The 20,062-nt window shown below is 36.3% G+C and overlaps 1 protein-coding gene across 14 annotated transcripts in view; it reads right to left on the bottom strand.

Moving 5' to 3' along the window:
• The window catches only part of LOC118904077 (muscular LMNA interacting protein), a 275,275-nt gene that overhangs the window by 110,016 nt on the left and 145,197 nt on the right, over positions 1-20,062 (bottom strand). For 12 of the 14 annotated variants that reach the window (XM_036869793.1, XM_036869795.1, XM_036869801.1 and 9 more), the window contains 2 exons: positions 13,758-15,317; positions 3,753-3,824 (listed from right to left, as the gene is read on the bottom strand). In XM_036869793.1, the coding sequence (XP_036725688.1) occupies positions 3,753-3,824; positions 13,758-15,317 (1,632 nt within the window). The remainder of the gene's footprint in view (positions 1-3,752; positions 3,825-13,757; positions 15,318-20,062) is intronic. The other 2 variants (XM_036869797.1, XM_036869807.1) reach the window with 2 other exon arrangements.

The raw sequence follows: 20,062 nt of genomic DNA, 5'->3' as shown, positions 1-20,062 counted from the left end.
TGTTTAATCAGATTGGAGTTTACCAACTCATGTTTTAAAAAATTAAACTGTCAACTTAGAATAAAATGATTTGACAATTGACAAGATATCTCAAATCTTTACCTTTCTATTTTTGTAGCACAGTTTTTACTACTGTCTTCAAAACGGTTGTTCTTTATCCTCCTTCCACCAGGAAAAATAAAATAATTTTTCTCCTGTAACTTTCATTTAAATAATTAATCTTATAATTTATAGGTGCTATTTATAAAATTGAGCTACTCTAAAATTCTTTCAAACACATTAAGCTTATGAATTAAATGCATAATAATATCATTTGTTGGGAAACAGTACCTAACCATAGCCTTGATTTTATCCTGAGAAATAATTGTGAGGAAGGGAACAGATAAATTACTTACAAGGAAAAAGTGTATTCTTTCATGGAAAAAAATTAATCACTGTGAGACAATATATATTTGCATTATTTGATTTCAAGGAAATATCCCTTCATCTTTCCTTTCCTTAATACAATTGCTCAATAAAAATAATAATCCATTTATTTAGAATATTAATATGTGCCCTTCAGTTTAATTTTAACTTTTTACCTATTGCTATCGGACTCAGATGATTAAGAAGAAAAATTAGTCAATAAGAGAGAGAGAGATCTTCAACATTCTCTGAAAAGGACAGCAGTACCCACATTGAGACTAAAAAATAATGTCCATATCAAAATTATTTCCTCTACAGAGCCCAGTATATTGTTGAACATATTGTAATAAGGACAGTCACAAATGCACGTTCATCTCATTATTTTGTTCCTGCTTTATAATCACTTGTATTACATCCTCATCTCAATCTTAGAGAAGATGATTATTGGCAGGAGATTAAATCAAAGACCCCAATGCCAACACATTAAAATATGATGCCTGTAAAGCCTTAGTTAAGGCTTTAGTTTAAAATGCTTCCCTCCTAAACGTTCATAGGGGAAAAAATGATAGAAAACCGAATAAGCTATAAATTTAAGTTCGACGCGGACAATAAATTACAGAATTGAAGTATCAGAAACCTCGTGTCCCCTGCCAACAAAATGTACTCTTTTGAAAATTATGGGCTTCATCAAGGGGTGATTAAAACTGAAACCAATCCAAGGATTCAATGAAAGCTTAATGTCTGATTGGAAGGGATGCCTGTATTTCAATTTGGAGAAAATTTTGCTTTTAAAAATAGTATTATTTTTTAAAGTGATTCTGGTTCCTCATTAATTATACTATATGCTATAAAACAGAATGTGGTGTAAAAAATCTGGTTGGGGGAGAGAATTAATTGCCCATCCATCTTAAGACGAAATAAATGTGCTTTTTCTATCTTCAAGTTGTTCCACAGCACGGACCCTAACAGAATATTGTAATGACACTGCGCCATCACCGTACCCCTTAATTGTGCTGTTCTGTAAGATGTTAAAGGGATCTCAGAAAACCTTCTGTGATTTAAAATATTCCAAAATGTTAATCCTCTCCCAAATAGATGAGTCTCTGATGATTGGAGTTTTAATTTACTCACTCAATTCAGAAATAAGTCCCTTTGATTTTAATGGCATAGGATGAGTTCTATTGTATAAACAGATGGGCAAAAAGATCGAAATTACCAGATTTATTTTTAAAAAACAACAATCATGATAGAAACAGCACAATATCATTCAAGAAATATTACTGAAAATAGAAATAAACTCTCATAAAATCTTGGGATAATACTTTTGTTATTTTAAAATTCTTACAAAGTAAAATCTCTCATTGAGGAATACATAACATGGGAAAGCCAGCAAAAAAAAAAAAAAAAAAAATGTGGAATTATAAAAAGCTCTAAAGAAAAACAAACATCATGTTATATCCTGTGACCTTTGAAGAATTCAAATATTTATTGTCCCAAAACAACATCTTAGCCAAGAGACCATTATCCACACTAGATAATTGTATTAGATATTTTAAATTAGATATCATGATATTTAAACTTAGATATTTTAAACTAGATATCATGATATTTACATGTTGTGGTACTAAAAATAAAAATAATAATTTTACTGAAGAGTATGTTTTATTCAAAATTAAAAACACAAGACCTCTCCCATATGAGCTTGCATTAGGTTCAATGCAAAGCGATACCACCATAGACACTTATGAAACGGGTTTGTGATGCAATTTGAAATTAAGCTAATCATTCCTCATTTTTAATGACTGACTAATGGATTATAATCTCTAAAATCCATTGAATTGGAAGAGAAGAGAGCTGGCCAGCATGAGGGAAGGACACTGTGGCACAACAGCCCCTATTCTCTCTGCCTGGCTACTGGGTGGGAGAGTTTCTCCCATTTCTGTGAAGGCAGGCACTTGTGACCAGATTTTGGAAATGTCCATCTGAAATGGGGAGAAGGTCTATGGTGAGGGAACACTTCTACTATGACTCCACATAATATTTAACTCTAGAAAATAGGATAAGGGGCATCTGGTGAAGGTGTCACTTCCTGAAACCTCTTGAAACCTCCTGAAATTGGTGTTTTACGCCCATCTCGTCTTTCAATGAACCACAGAAGGTCAAAATTCAGAAGAGAAGCTAGAGAAAAAGTTACAGATGGCCCCCTCACCCCCCACCCCCCAGTTCAAGGCATTCAGATATATAGAGCATAGACTCTGGGCCACAGGCGGATAATTGGGAATTTGTTATCAGAGATACATGATATAAGAGATACTGCCAACCAATGTTCACCTATATACCACTTAGCATCTCCCACTAACAATTCCTACTTTTTTAGACAAGAGAATATATAACAGTTTTATTCTCCAGATCATGCTAAAATAACAAGAATGTAGTAGGCTCATAAGCCAGTGGTCAAAATACCACCTGGTTGCAAACATTAACATTTTGACAAATTATAACATTATTTGAAACACTATAATTGCACAGAAAAAAATGGGCTTCATGCAAAGATAAATTGCCAAAATAAATATCATAAAATTAACATAAGAAATGTATCATGTCATAGACTTGGTAATTGGATTCACTTCAATTCTGATATGATCCTCCACTGGGGCTTCATTTGAGCCTTTGTAATGGACTTATGAAACAAGGAGCTTTAATTTAGTTTACCTACTGAGGCAGAATCCTGTAATTTTATAGTTAGCGACTCAATAGCAAGTCAAAAATGCCCTGGAGCCATGTGAAAGTAGCTGGGTCATTGGAAGGGATCTCAACCTCTCCCTCCCATTCATGGAGGTCAGATCAATGGTTGAGGAAAATGGATAAAGATGTTCAGACCATGATGGGATTTAAGAGGCTAAGTTGGATGTTTGGCTAAAATATTTCCACCCTGTGGAAGCCACTATTAATCATCAAATTTCAAAGGTGGCCAGTTGCCCACACGTAACCCCATTTTACCTCTACTCTATTGATCAATGTGAATAGAGGTAGAAGCTCTTAAATATTAATAACCATTTAAAATTCCAAAGGACAGGGATGTACCCAAATCTGAATCAAGTTTCTCAGAGCTGCTTAGTAGCTTGGATAACTCCAGGCTCCTACCAAGACTCTACCAATAAATCAATGATGTCTCCGATTCTATCCACCAAGATGCTTTCACCACGTCATCCTAAACTAAGAGCAGTATTTTATTTTAGTAAAGGCAGAACTTGAAAACAGAATTTTTTTTTAAACATAACAAAAATGACATAAGCAATTTTAGAAAACATCACCAAAATTCACTCTGCTTTTGAGCCAACACTGACCTTCTGTTCCAAAAGCAATGTGTTTGTTGGGATTGCTGCAAAAGCCTTGTAGCTGGACTTGGTCTTGTATTGCTAGAATGGGGGTAACCAGAAAGCAAGAGTGGAGTTGAAAAGGGGAAAGAATGTGACATAAATTTAGACTAGTTCTACAGAGTTAAACCTCATGTTATCAAATGAAGAAAACAGTGATTATGCTTCAACAACTTGTTTTTGACAGAAAAAAATTAGTTTATCATGTTAATATTTTATTAGAATGACAAGCAAAGAAATATCACAGTAAAATAGCAGCCTAGGGATTATAGGCAAGTATATGCTATATCATTTTAGAACTTAAAAACATTCATTTTTACAAAGTTATATATAAATTTCTCATTAGCAGCATGCCCTGAGAGGAATACTACTGTATAAATATTTGGGGTATTTTTGCTTTATTCTCAAAGGAAAGCAATTCTTTTTTATAGTGCCATAATTAACAAATATTATGCCAATAGGTTTAATTGAACTCAATACATTCTCTTGCATCATTCATAAAAACAATGATCAGAACACATAAAATTTAGCAGTAATTTTTAGAAAGTAGTGTATTTTGAATAGAAGTGATATCAGCAATTTAACTCCATAATGGAAAAACTAGAAGGCCATGCTCTTGATCTTAATTTCATTTTTTTAAACCTCACCACCCTCTCCTGTACTTTCTAATACAGTGATGTTAATGAATCAAATGAGAAAACATTCTGAGTTTTAAGTAAAACTCAGAGTAATCTAGTTCAGTTTTGGGAAGTATTTGGGGGAGAGGGTTGAGCATGAGAAATTTGTAGAAACCAGTATCATATACATAACCAAAGGCCCAGTTTTGATATTTTTCTGGGTCCCAAGCTGTTTAACTAAGCTCAAGGTTCCTCTCACTTCAAAAGCTCTCAGGCAGCTTCCCCATTCGCCCAGAGCCAGTGGGAAACTGGCACACAGCTCCAGGCTGTCTTTGTCCCCTGGAAAGAAGACCAAAGGATCTACAGAAGAAGACAGTGTAATCAAGTAAAATAAAACCTTGAATTTTATAGATGGCATTGGTGTAACCCTCATTCAACTGGTGTGAAGAAGGTAAGAGGCTGGCACATTCATATTCCTTAGGAAGAAGTTCAAGTAGAAAAAAATCAAAAATGCCAGACCTGGAAGAAGAAAGCCTCTGGTCCCTTCAAGACTTGAGCTTACCTACTGAAGCAGAATCCTGTAATTTTATAATTAATGACTAAAGTCATTAATTATAAGTCTCTCTATTGATCCAGTGCTGCTATGGTCTCCAGAAAATAATGTATTTGGATAAGCACTAAAGTAAAATGCCATCTCAGCATGTGGAATTAGAGCTGACATCTATGACTAGGCGAATGACATGCATTGCCTCATTTAATTTTGCAGAATCCCTATAACTAAAGAGTCATTAGGAAAAGGAGACGTGGTGAGCTCAGGTGACTCATCTAAGACCACAGCCCATAAAAAACAAACAGATTTGGAATCCAGACCCATCTGGATCCAATATCCATGCTTCTCTATAAGATACTTTTTCCCAAGGAATATCTAAACAGACAAATAATGCAGAATAAAATATGTTATTAATACTCCACAATGGTTTGTGGATATTTAACTGTAGCAATAGTTGCAACAATAATAATAGATAACAATCACTACAAGCCAGGTACCCTTCTGAAAACTTAATGTGTATTATCTCATTTAGTTTTCACAACAAACCTATTATGTAGATATTACATTATGTTTACTTTATATATGGAAACTAAAGCAGACAGATGTTAAGAAACTTATCCAAGGTCACTAGCTACTAAATCATAGCTGGGATTTGGACAAGGGTGCTCCAGCTCAACAACTGTGATTTACCTGCCATATGCCCTTGCCTCTCCTTTCAGGATGCATAATCATTTATAATGTTTGTTCTCCTATCCACAGCTGTCCTAAAGAATATAGTTGGTGAAGCCTCTACAGAGCAATATCTTGTTATTATAAATGTAATGCCATATAATCTTAGAATTAGAAGTGATATTGAAGGCAATCTGTTTCAACCCCCTCATCCAAGGCATCAATCTCTCTGATCCTCTGTTCAGCCACACTATGAACAATTGCCTGCCTCCCAAGGCAGCACATTTAGGTCTAACTGTTAGAATTGGTACAAAATTCCCCTTTATATTGAGCCAAAATATGTTTCCTGCTAACTTACTCCTGTAGAACCTTGGTCCTCTTTTTCCCTGCTTGGACTAAGAGCTCTCTTCTGCGTGATAGTTATACTGCTGTTTCCATCTACCCCTTCCTTACCGATCCTCAGCGGAAGAATTTCACTATCCCTTTCCTCTGTCAATATTCCTTTAAATTTTTTTAATTTAATTTTTATTTTATATTAGAGTATAGTTGATTTACAATGTGTAAAAAAATGATACAAATGAATGTATTTATAAAACAGACTCACAGACTTCAAAAAAAAATTTATGGGGACTTCCCTGGTGGTGCAGTGGTTAAGAATCCACCTGCCAGTGCAAGGGACACGGGTTTGAGCCCTGGTCCGGGAGGATCCCACATTCCGCGGAGCAACTAAACCCGTGTGCCACAGCTACTGAGCCTGCACTTTAGAGCCGACGAGCCATAACTACTGAGCCCACGTGCCACAGCTACTGAAGCCCACGCGCCTAGAGCCCATGCAACACAACAAAAGAAACCACTGCAATGAGAAGCCTGCATGCTGCAACAAAGAGTAGCCCCCACTGACCACAACTAGAGAAAGCCCACGCTCAGCAATAAAGACCCTACATAGCCAAAAAATAAGAAAAATTTAAAAATAAAATAAAAGAACATTTGCATTTCTTCTAAAAAAAAAATTTATGGTTACCAAAGTGGAAACATGGGGAGAGGGATAAATTAGGAATTTGGGATTAACACACTATTATATATAAATTTTTAAAAGGTGTGTTTACCTAGATGTATTTTTAACACAAAGTAGAATATCACCATCACTGACATGATATTGACAATAAACTCAATTAATACAGTGAAGATGATAATCATTGGAATTGCCTCCTTGGTTTTTGTGGTGTGTTTAGAAAACACAGAACGAAGTTGAGGTTATTTTATATTGTTGGATCACATTGAGTATACTATCACCTAAAATTCCTAATCCTTTCATCTTTTTCTTAACATTTGTTGAAATTAAACTCCATCCTGTAGTTATGCTTTTTTCCCTCTAGATCCAAAAATAGCACTTTAGGTATTATCTCTATCCAATTTCTCTGATTAGATTTGTCAGTCATTGTAAACTGCAAAGATAATACTTTTATATTATTTCATGAACGATTTTTTAGGCGTATCATCTTTATCTTCATTCAAGTCACATACAAGGATAGGGAGCTCTTGCCTACTGGGTTCTGCCAACCTGGTGGGCATCAATCCAACTTGTAAATTTATTTGGATACGGTAGTTCAACTAATGGATTCCCGCAACAAAATATTATTGAGTATCCACTTTGTGACATGCATTGCTCTAAGTATTGGTGATTCAGCAGTAAACAAACACACAAAGCCTTTACTCTCTAGAGCTTACATCTTAATGAACTGAACCAAACAATAAACAAACAAATAAATAAGAAAGCAAAAGAAAAGCCATAGAGAGATAATAATATGCATAAAATTAAAATAAGGTGATGAGATAGACAGTGATCTCGAGGATGCTTTGGATTAAGCATTCAGAATTCACAGAAATATATCACTACTTCTCAAATATCTCTCCTTGTTCAAGATACCATGAAAGACATCACAAAAGCTAGAAGCTGGAAAGCATTCAATAAAATGTCTATTGCTTGAAGAAAATGTCTGACTTCCAGTTATAACTGTTTTGGTAAACATTCACAACCTAAGAATTTGCCATAATTTTCGGAATTTACCTTCCATTTTTTGTGTTAAAAAACAGCTTGCTTCTTTTTTTCTGGTAAATCTCCTCTTTCCCATCATTTACAATACTTTTGCAATAGAATTAGAAATTTCATCTGTTTTTTGAGATATGATTTATCTAGACCAGGAGACATGAACTTATTTAAAGCAACTAGATGTCCTTTCTAGTTCTTCATCTATCTTGGGCTTTATGCATCTCTAAGACACATGTAGCCTTTCCTTTTCAGTCCAAACATCATTCTTGTTGCCATAAGAGATACTTTTTGTGTTCAGTATATTTCTTTTAGGTTCTCTTAACAATATCCAAATTTGGAGCATATTTCTTTTCTAGTATGTCAAGACTTCCAGGTATGAAAGCAAATTCATTGGTTTCCCTTCCTCGGTTTAAAATTACAGATCACTCTAGTCACTGTAATTATAACTTAAATAATAAGAATAGGCTGTAATATTACAGGCTGGAATCACCATTAGCTAATCATACAAGGTAGAACCGACCAGCCTGACTTTGAATCCAGCAAAAAATTCAGTGATAACTACTATATCTCTCAAATTTGCAATCTATGGTTTTAGTCATCTTTCCATAAATATCTGTTAAATATTCACTAGATGACAGGTACAGGGCAAAGTTTAGGTTTAAAAAAGGAAATTGCATTTTGTATGTAAGTTTATCAGAGCTAATTCTATTTATAGGCAATGCTAGATATTGTAACATAAATCCTGGGTGTGAAGGTGGGGATAGCAAGAACACACCCTTCCCCTTCAGAAAATACTTCCCACCGCTCTCCTCACCACCACCCCCATCACTGACACATAAAATTCACCACAGGCTCTAGTAATAAAGACCTATAAGATCTCAAAGCAAACTGTACTATTTGCCTTGAGAATCAGGGATTTGAACTCATGGTTACACTTTAAGTACAGGTAAATGCCAGGACCTCAAATTACATAAACAACAAGACCCTGAGGAAGGGCCTAACTATACTCTCTCAAGAAGCATCACCTCCTTGGATGTCACCCTTTCAAAGAAACCTATCTCTGCCACCCAACATAAATTGGTGACAACCACCTCTTAGCCTGCTATACTTTTCTCTATACCACTTATGATCTTCTAACATACAAGAAAATGTACTTATTGGGGAGGGGGAGGGTTGTGGACTGTTTCTCTTTCACCATAGAATATAAATGTTCTTTTAGCATGCATTTTTTGCAATTTTATTTGTTTCAACATCTTCACAACTTTGAAACGTATACATAATAAGCACTCAATACATATTTATTGTACGAATGAGTGATTTGTTTTGAACTCAGATTGACCAGTTTTGCTCATGGAGGTACATTTCCTTCTGTTCATTTCCCAGATTATGTAAGGATCAGCAGAAATGGAGAAAGTCGGGCTTCCCTGGTGGCGCAGTGGTTGAGAATCTGCCTGCCAATGCAGGGGACACGGGTTCGAGCCCTGGTCTGGGAAGATCCCACATGCTGCGGAGCAACTGGGCCCGTGAGCCACAACTACTGAGCCTGCGCGTCTGGAGCCTGTGCTCCGCAACAAGAGAGGTCGCGATAGTGAGAGGCCCGCACACCGCGATGAAGAGTGGCCTCCGCTTGCCACAACTAGAGAAAGCCCTCGCGCAGAAACGAAGACCCAACACAGCCATAAATAAAATAAATAAATAAAATTTAAAAAAAAAAAAAAAAGAAATGGAGAAAGTCACATAGAAGCTTGTAACCACCAAGTTTTCAGTGTGATATACTTGGAAATGATATGATGCCTTAAAAGAATGAGAGTTTATAAATAAAACATCAGCTATAAAAGTTCATGAAATATCTAAAAGCTCTCAACTGATTCCCTAACCAATCCATGTGTCCAGCTAGCTTTCAGGCCAGGGCAGTGACACCACTGAAGCCTACACAGAGCTTCAGACCATCATCATTGAGGGGCAAAATGTATGAGGTTTTGATGTAATGGCCATCCCAAATTTCCATGTGGAACACCATGATAACCCGTTAGGAGAAAAATGTAAATTATAATGAAGGCAAAAGATATTGGGAACCCAAATACGACTCCATAGATTAATTTTCTGATATTCAGGCTTTCCCAAGGGGAAAAAGTGTCTCAGACAATATACACATTGATCAAAGAGCCATAGGAGCAACATTCAGGGAGACACCCATCCTGTCTAGGACCATGATTATAATGTGAAATAATATTTTTCAACCATATCTGAAATTAGAATATAGCTGTTATACTAATAAAAGCAGATTCCGAACTTTAAGATTCTATCTATGAAAAAGAAACATCAAACATATCTTATACCTGAATTTAGCCCAGCCTAAGCTAGCTGTTCCATTTCATTTTCATATCAAAGGACAGTAAGGCCAGACTTGGAACTAATATCTTTCAAGCATTGATGTTTTAATTTGATGGCTATCTGTATTCTAGGACCTCTTTCCTTTCAGGATCTGGTACTGAGTGAAGCTGATCTAAATCTGAAACTCTTTGACTTCAAAGAGGGTTCTGTGCTCAGATTAGCACCACAGTGGAACGAGCCAGACAAGAAACAGTCCATAAAAGCATATAAATTCTTTGATATCCCAAAGCGTTTGTCTATTTCATCCTATCAATCTATAAAATAATCTTAGCAATTTAAACAAAACGAATCAAACATCAAAAGAAACTGCAATAAGATTTATCTCTTCCAGTATCCAACAGTGTCCATTTTAGTGAACTTTTTACACTCAAGTTACAATTCTTGCAAATAATAGTTTTACTTATATATATATACACATACTGATTTTTTACCTACAGAGATAACAGCAAGAAGCAAGGAGGAAATAAATATGACAAATATTTATATGATATATATATGATAAATATGACAAATAAATATGTCTCGAGAGAAACTAATTTTGCAAAAGTTATCATAAATTTTACCCATTATAAGAAACATTTTTTATGTTCAAAGGAACAGATAAAAATGGATTAATTATAATCATTCTCCATATTTTCATACATGTTCATCAAATTTAAGAAGCATTTCTACAAGTTTGAACTTTATTAACTTGGAAATAAAGAAAATAAGCAGAAAAAATAAAGCTAACGCTGAAAATTCTTCAATACTGGTGGCAGTAAATGAGCTGGGGAGTAACAGGTCTTCAAAAAACTTGATTTTAGGGCAAAAAAGGACTTCATCAGAAGCCGCTCTGGGCTCACCCTTTTCCAACTCTCCAAAAATGGGACAAAACATGAATAGAACAGATTGAACCACAAACAGAAACCCTCTAAGAAGCCTGTGGAGTAAAACTACTTTTCATAAAGGTAAAGAATAAGTGTAAGGCAGTATGGTTTAAGAGATAATTGCCAATAAATTCAGGAAAAAGTAATGTTTAGATCACCAGGGGTTTTTTTTCAATACATTACAAATGAATTCCATAATCACACATATGTATTGAAAAGATAATCACCAGGTCATTTCACCTCAAATAAATCATATTTTCAAACTTAGAGAGAAAGTTAGATTTCCTCCATCCCATTTGCTTTGAAGTTTAAAGTACAAGGACTTAATAATCTTGAAAAATACATTTTAAAATGATCCAAATATTATGTAAATTGGTAATTCTAATCATCATTCCATTCCTTCATGAGAATTAATAAATAAGGCTAAAATGATAATTAATATGAGTTATTGCTTTGTAGCAATAAATCTCAGTAATAAAGAACATGGCTTCAGGAATCAGTAGATTTCAATTAATATAAATGTCAGCTCTGCCAGTATAAGAAATGTAACCTGGGCAAGTTATTCACTGAACTACAGTTTCTTGGTATACAGAATGAAGAAAATAATATTACCAATCTCATATGGTCATGACAAAATTAACTAACATGGTCCCTTTTAATTAAATTTTAACTACTTTGTGTCACTACTAGGATAGTCCTTGACTCACAGAAAGTATTTGATATCTGTTACTGTAATTATCATTACTATCATCACTATTCGATGATAAGGCCAATCTTCTTACGTGTCCACATATACTCCTCTGGGATCATCATCTGTATATTTGGTGGAGTTGTTTACCATTTCTGAAATGCCACCTGCTTTCCTCTTCATTAAGCTAAATCCTAAACATTTCCAACAGGCCTGACATTTATGATAACTTCCCTTACTAACCATATCCCATAATAATATTTCTCTTATACTGAATTCAGTGAACTTTTATACATAATCTGTATTATGTTATATTAATATTGCCTTATCCTTGTTTTCTAGCTTTACTGTAGATTTAATAACTCTCTATAGCTTCTCCACGTTATATATATGTTGTTTTGCTGAATAAAATATATTTTTAAGACAAAGGATTATTTTCCTTAAAAATAAAACACATCCACAAAAAAGCTAGTATAGTGGTGGGCATACAGTAGATGTCTAAAGCATGCTTTGTAAGTTGAATTGTATTGTAACATATTAACAGCATCATGTGGGCTGTTTCATCTTTTCCATGGTAAGTTCGTCATCCCAACAGTGACAGAGTTGAACACAATCTCCATGGAACCAACTTGGACACTCCAAAATAGTGTTAATTCAATGCGCTGAACTGAAAATCCAAACCCCCTCCTAATACAGACACTTTCAGAATTTTATTTCATTTATAGAATACTGACTGAATCCTAAGTGTCTAAACTCTATATCTTAAATCACATGAGAACAGTTGGGAAGCCGGTACACTCTAGGGCAGAGTTGCCTTCCTCCAGGAAAAATGAACAATGAATGCTATGGGTAACTCCTTCAAATGTTTCCCTTCTCATATTAAAATAAATGCTGATTTCCCATCCTTCCTCAATGGGTCGCTTCAGAGCATTTAAAAGTCAATAAGAGAAAAACAAATACAGTATGCTAACACATATATATGGAATCTAAGGGAAAAAAAAAAAAAAAAGGTCATGAAGAACCTAGTGGTAAGATGGGAATAAAGAAGACACAGACCTACTAGAGAATGGACTTGAGGATATGGGGAGGGGGAAGGGTAAGCTGTGACAAAGTGAGAGAGTGGCATGGACATATATACACTACCAAACGTAAAACAGATAGCTAGTGGGAAGCAGCTGCATAGCACAGGGAGATCAGCTCAGTGCTTTGTGATCACCTAGAGGGGTGGGATAAGGAGGGTGGGAGGGAAGGAGATGCAAGAGGGAAGAGATATGGGAACATATGTATATGTATAACTGATTCACTTTGTTATAAAGCAGAAACTAACACACCATTGTAAAGCAATTATACTCCAATAAAGATGTTAAAATAAAATAAAAAAAGTCAATACTTCTCCTCTCTTAACTCTACTTCCCTCTACCCAGCCTGTCCATACTTTCCATATTTTATAATCATTAAGTATTCAGTGTTCATAATAAATCAAATAATTTTCACATACAAAGGAAATTTCTATTCTCTTTTGCCCAACATGTATATAGCTAAGTCCATATTGATTTAGCTTGAGGTGTATGGAGAGCAATAAAGAAATCATCATGGTAGAAGGGGAAGAAAATTACTACTAATAAATAAATGCCAGCAAAGGAAATAGAAAGTTTTCAAATTGGCTGGGCAATCATATGGGGCTTGATATATGATAATATTCCATTTTACAGTAATCCTGTCTACTATTTTATCAGTACAGGATATTTTGATGGATAATAGGGTCCATGTTATTAAAGAAACAGAAATGTATCATATTCCCAAATTCCATCTAACTGCTCTAAATTCCATCTTTGGGATCAATAATATAACTCATATTATGCCTGGAAAAAATGCCCTTGGAGCCACAGATATAAAAGGTTACCATAAGAGGATTTGCAAAATCAAAGAGGTTTTCAGAAACATGCACAATTTTAGACAGTTTATAATTCATCTACACATTCAAATATACCAAATCCTAGATCCCCTTGCACTATCTCCTTGTAGGAACAGAAAGAATATCATAATTGCTGATTTTTCCTCTGAAAAAAAATGATTCCGTACTTCAAAAGAAACATGCACCATGCAACGTGCAAAAAAAAAAAAAAAAAAAAAAAAAATACCTTGTGTTTCTTATTTTCAGGGCCTGTTGACATGGACAATGCACAAGGTGAAATCAGCTCGTTGGTTCTTGTTAGAGAGATGGGAGGTGATGGGGATGAAACAGATGACCTGTGGTCAGATATGGAGCTTTCGGATTTCCCAATTCTTGAAGGCAGGGTAAGATTTGGGTGCAGCGCTGAGGGACTGAGGTGGCGCACCTCCGTGGGCGGATTAGCACAAGGGAGAACGGAGCACCCCAGTTGGGGAAGAGAGGCAGAGCCAGCGCTGGAGACTGGGTGTGGGGGAGGAGCTAAAGGTGTCTGCCCCTGGCCAGAGAGAGGTGCTGATGCTCTCTTGGATCTGCTTATCAGGTTTGAAAGAGTTGGGGAAGGATGGTAGCATTTCTCTGGAGAGGGGAGCCTGGCTCTTGGGTTAGTGGGAGGAGACACCGAAGATGATGCCAAGGAGGCTAACGCAGAAGGATGTGGGGAAATATCCCTGGGCTTTCCTGGGCCCCTGAGGTCAGCATCCTGTCTGCCCTTGGAAAACAGAGGAGAAAAGCTTGGAGGGACAGGAGGCAGACCCGTAGAACTGGAGGTACTGGTTTGCAGCTGGGAAATCATTGGGCTGCTCTTCAAAGAAGTGGGGGATGGCATTTTCTCTACATTCAAAGAAGCAAGGCTGCTACTGCCCTGTTTGGGGGGAGAAAGGGAGGATGCCAGAGGAAGGGGAGCAGCTTTAGTGGAAGAAGGGAAGGGAAAGGATTGCTGGCTGAGATCAGAAACCTGGTTTTCCCTTTGCTCTGGAGACCCCGCTCGCAGGGAGCAACTCGAGAGGGATTTTTTAGGCGTAGGAGAGGTTTGTTTAACTTTTTGATCGAGTGTGAGCCTGGAAGAAGCCAGGGAGTTGAGAGAGAAGGTGGGACAGGAAGCCGGGGAAAGGGGTCTTTGGTGAGAAGGGTTGGACTTGAGGATGGCAGTGAGGAGGGAAAGCCGGGAGGGCACTGGGGATTTCACCCCTGACTTTGAGACGTTCCCGCTGGATGACGCTTGGCTACAGACAGTGGAAGAAGAGCCGTGGAAAGGGGAGGGGAAGGGTTTGGGACTCGGAGAGAGTGAGTGCGTGACGATGCGGACTGGGATGTAGGAGGCTGAATTCGACTTCAGAGAAGCACCGGAGGACAGTGAAGGAGAAGAGGTTCTCGGACTTTCTCTGGGACTAAGGACAGGCGAGGTGACAGTCTTCTTGAGGACTTCAGACGTCAGGCCAGGTTTTTGCTGGACTGCACTTGGACTGGATGAGTGAGAACCTGATAACTGAGCGGGATGGGGGAACTGTGACGTCGAGGACGTGCCCTTCGGTGCAAAAAAGGGTGCAGAGTGAGCGGAAGTTTGAAAGTACGTGGCTGTTTCTTCCACCAGGGCCCCACTGACATCCAGCCTCCTCGCGTGGAACTCCTCCAGGACAGAGGCTCCGGCTAGGTCGACTGGGACAGGTGGTGTTTTCTGATTAGTTGGAGAAACAAAGGAGAAAGCAGGTGGTTTACAGGCAAGCTGCTCAGAGGCAGTGGGAGAAGTTAACTAGAGGAAAGAGAAATAGACAGGGTCATAGGACATCATTTGTGAAACTGTCAAAACATTCTTGTCACTTGCGCGTTTATGCAAACAGTCCTATTAGTTTACACAAAAAGAGGCCCTTAAACCTCTGAGAAAATGGCAGAAATTCTGTTTGGCTAATGGGGCATTGCTTTGAATTTGAAATAAAATATAAATAAACGGTGAACTCTTAGATACTATATCTCATTTATTCTCCAGAATGAACATCAATATAAAATTGTATTTGCATGTCTCCCTTTGGAAAATAATTCATTGACAAAAATCTAAAAGAGTTATCTCCTTTTGGAATTGCGTGATTTGAAAAGATTTAAATCACCATCAATATAAATTTCAAAATGCACTTTGGAAAAGGAAATAGGTTTTCTTCCATTGCAAGAATATAAACCATAATATAATAATAATAATGACTACAATCCTTAAAAACTTTACCACACTTTGAGTGTTAAAAATTCTAAAAATGTGGACTACTCCTACATATTGTAAACCTGAAAATGATGCCCAGAATTCAAAACATGCAGCGCTCAACATCAACATAACTATGATAAATTGAGAGAGTGAAAGCCAAGGCCGAAACAGAGAGGGAGTTTTAGCTTATGAAAAATATTTTCCCTAATTACTTGCCAGAATGAACAGTTAACAAATGATGTGAGTTATGCTGGAAGGAATGAATAGCTACTCTTTCATATGGAAAGAAGCCAGAGTACTTTATCTTTTTTTTTTTTAATTGGAGTATAATTGCTTTACAATGTTGTGTTAGTTTCTGCTGTAAAATGAAGTGAATCAGCTACATGTATACCTATATCCCCTCCTTCTTGGACCTCCTTCCCACCCCTGCCCCCATCCCACCCATCTAGGTCGTCACAGAGCACCGAGCTGAGCTCCCTGTGCTATAGAGCAGTTTCCCACTAGCTATCTATTTTACACATGGTAGTGTATTTATGTCAAACCTACTCTACCAATTCGTCCCACCCTCCCCTTCCCCCACTGTGTCCACATGTCTGTTCTCTATGTCTACGTCTCTATAGGTGCCCTGCAAATAGGTTCATCTAATCTGCCTGGAACAATGCAAGCCACCAATCCCACATCAAGTAAAAAGAAAATAAAGAAATAATGTATCACTTTCAAGAGAAGCTAGGGAGAGCCTGTAAAATAACTGAGTAGCTCTATTCTTGCACTATTTTTAAAATTATCCAGTACTTTAAGACAAATACTGAAATTATAAATGATTCTAAAGCCAAATCGTTTAAACAGAGGTTTCCCTTCAAAATTATTGATTTGAGTCTATTGATCCATAAGAGAAAAGAAAATATTTGTACCTAATACAGAATTTAGGGAATATCTGTTATTCAAAATATTACTTTGTATTTATTAAGTTATATACTTAATTTATTAAGTTATATATTAAGTTGTATAATGATATTATGTACATTGCATTACATAGCAGAAAAGTGTACGACCATAATAATTAAACTTAGCAAGAGCTTCATTTATAAACTCAGTAAAAGATATTTCTTGATTTTGCTCTATAACATGTTAAGAAGGTGTCCGTCAGTCCTAATGCAAAGATTTTCATATCATAGAGTTTTGAGTTCTAAACACTGATAAATTCAAACAACTCACCCCAAACTTCTAAGTTTCTGAGCAAATGTACCCAAAATATTTTTCTCTTTTTATATGTAAATTCATTTGTGTATTTGCAACACAGAATTCTTGCCACATAAATTATTTTTGAATAATTTTGGCATGTAACCCAGAATATCTGAAAATCAGCGATAATTGAAAATCAAACAAAATTCAATCAAATTGAGAAAGAAAGCTTAACAATTCCCTCACATAAGTTTTGCTTGAAAACAATTCTGCTTATCCAGTATTTGTAAAACCAACTCATGTGATTAGCCATAAGTGAAAGGTCTTCTCTAATTGTTTCCTATGATTGGTCTGTCCTCATGGAAGGAATGAAGAAATTTCGAGGCTATGTACAGTCTCTTTGCATGCTATGCCATAGCTTTTGTTATAAAAAAAATTGAAAATTAATAACAGCCGTAAAAATTCCATTACCTTTTCAGTCATGTTTCCAAATAACTTCAGTTTATATAACAAACTCATTAATTCATCCTGATTATCCACCAAATTATCATGTTAAAATCTCAGGACTGTGACTTTTTAGGGTCTCATCAGAGGAAAAGACTGTTCCCTCCAATTTCCCCAAGACTATGGCTTCTAATTACCAAACATTCTATTACATGAAGTCATATCTTACCTAGTGTAAGTAACTCTGAATTTTACTGTACTTTCTAATAGCTTATTATTGAAGAACTTCTAAGAAAAGTTCAAAGGGAAAGATTCTGAAAAGTCTAAGAATGTTTTTTATTATATTTTCCTATTTAATGTATTAATAAGCATTTGCAATATGTCTTTTTCTAATTTGATGTTATCCTAATTTATACTAATATAAAAATGTGGCACCATATTTTTATAAAATTCCCAGGAGAGGGGAATGCATTTTTTAATGAAAAAGATTCATTTTCCTGAGTTCCTCATATTAATAACTTTAAAAAAAGAGCAAGTAAAGGCATGAATAATTTTATGCAGGAAGAAAGGATGGATACCTGTCAAATGTTCAGTCAAGTAGCTCGAAATAGGCCCTTTATTTTAGCTCTTTCCTGTAAATCCCTTACTGATGATAATAAACTTCTTTGATGATGCCTACAAATTATATCAATCTTTTCATCCTCTCCCATTAATAACCCCTGTTCTGTTCTCTAGGTTCTCTAATTCCTTCTCTCTCAAACTTGTTCTCTGTCTTCTCCACCATTTATTTCTAACCTGATATTTGTTGATGTCTTTGCTTCAGACACCTCTCTAAAATCACCCCTGGCTATGTTCTCCAATCCCCAGCCCTCTTCTGATTCCTTGAGCTCCCTTACCACATACCTCCTCCAAAATCATTTTCAAAACTCTCTTCTCCTAGAAAAGCTATCCTGAGCTCTGAATACATTCACAGTAATCTCTGTAACAGAGGATGCTTACAGTGTTCTGCTCTCATCAAGTGGATGGTCTTAATCCTAAATCCACATTGGATCCTGCATAATAGAGGCTATCAGTTATTTTAACAACCAGTCTCTGTAGTATAGCTGCCTTGTCATTTTAGTCAATCTCAAATTAACTGCTTCTCAGCACTATTCACAGTAGCCAACACATGGAAGCAACCTAAGTGTCCATAGACAGAGGAATGGATAAAGAAGATGTGGTATTATATACAAAGGAATACCACTCAGCCATAAAAAAGAATGAAATAATGGCATTTGCAGCAACACGGATATGACTAGAGATTATCATACTCAGTGAAGTAAGTCAGAAAGAGAAAGACAAATACCATATGATATCAATTATATGTGGAATCTAAAATACGACACAAATGAACCTATCTATGAAACAGAAACAGACTCATGGAGATACAGAACAGACTTGCAGTTGCTAAGGGAGGGTGTTGGGGGAGGGATGGACTGGGAGGTTGGGATTAGCAGATGCAAACTATTATATATAGAGAGAATGGATAAACAACAAGGTCCCACTGTATTGCACAGGGAAATATATTCAGTATCCTATGATAAACCATATGGAAAAGAATATTAAAAATAAGAATGTATATATTTATATGTGTGTAACTGAATCACTTTGCTGTACAGTAGAAATTAACACAACATTGTAAATAAATTATATTTCAATAATAAATAAATAAATAAAATTAACTGCTTCTGTGTATATTCAGTTTTTCCTAATGTGTCCATGAGATTCCAAAACATCTGAATAAAAGCCAAAATGTCTGATCTGCTGCCTGATGGTCTGAATAGTTCCCAAGATTTGAACCATGTTGGTCCATATAGTTGTGCTCTTTCTCCTGAATCTGTACAGTTTCTGCAAGGCAGAAACTCCTGATTCTCCTTTGTCCTTGCATGCAATCATTACATTATAGCACCTGGGCATCCTAAACAAACCTGCTGATCTGTCCTCTTCTCACTGATGGACACTTGCAATGTGACTGAGCAGATTCTCAGCCTTTCTTACCTGAACAATTTAAGTCATCTTTTTGGTATTCCTATTTCTAGTTGCACCCAATTGCACCTATCTTCAGACTGACCTGTTAAAAATCTAATCAAAACACACCAATGCTCAAGATGCCACCAATACTTTCCCACATCTACCATGAACTCAAGATTGTTCCTTCACAACACAGCCCCCCTCCTCCTAGCCAGTCTCATCTCCCTCATCCCCTGCTATTTTGCATTTTAGGTTTTAGAAATACTTATTTAATCTCAACGTTCTTGCCAATATTGTCAACACCCTAGCCATCTTGTTATTTTGCCGATCCACTTGGCAAATCATTATTCTTAAATCAATTACGCTCCTAGACCTAGTCTACTTAAAGCTGTTATTTAAAAAATATAACAGAACCCAGGACCACTGCACTCGATTTAAGAACTTGTCCTGTACCAGGGCACCAGCTGAGAGTGGGACTGAACTTTCCTACACTAAGCAGACGGGGTACCTTTTTCTAATTCACACATGGGCTGGGTAAGGCACTGTAAATTGGTGTCATCATAAATTTAAGGTCTACAGTCTCAGCTGGGCTGTGTACCACTCAGCTTTTTTGTGGGACGTTTGGGATTTTTTTTTTCTTTTCTTATATTTTGACCTCAGCTTCCTCT

The sequence above is a fragment of the Balaenoptera musculus genome, chromosome 11, assembly GCF_009873245.2.
Source record: "Balaenoptera musculus isolate JJ_BM4_2016_0621 chromosome 11, mBalMus1.pri.v3, whole genome shotgun sequence".
Lineage (NCBI taxonomy): Eukaryota > Metazoa > Chordata > Mammalia > Artiodactyla > Balaenopteridae > Balaenoptera > Balaenoptera musculus.
Note: the sequence above shows the minus strand (reverse complement) of the source record. Positions and strands in the feature narration are given on the sequence as shown.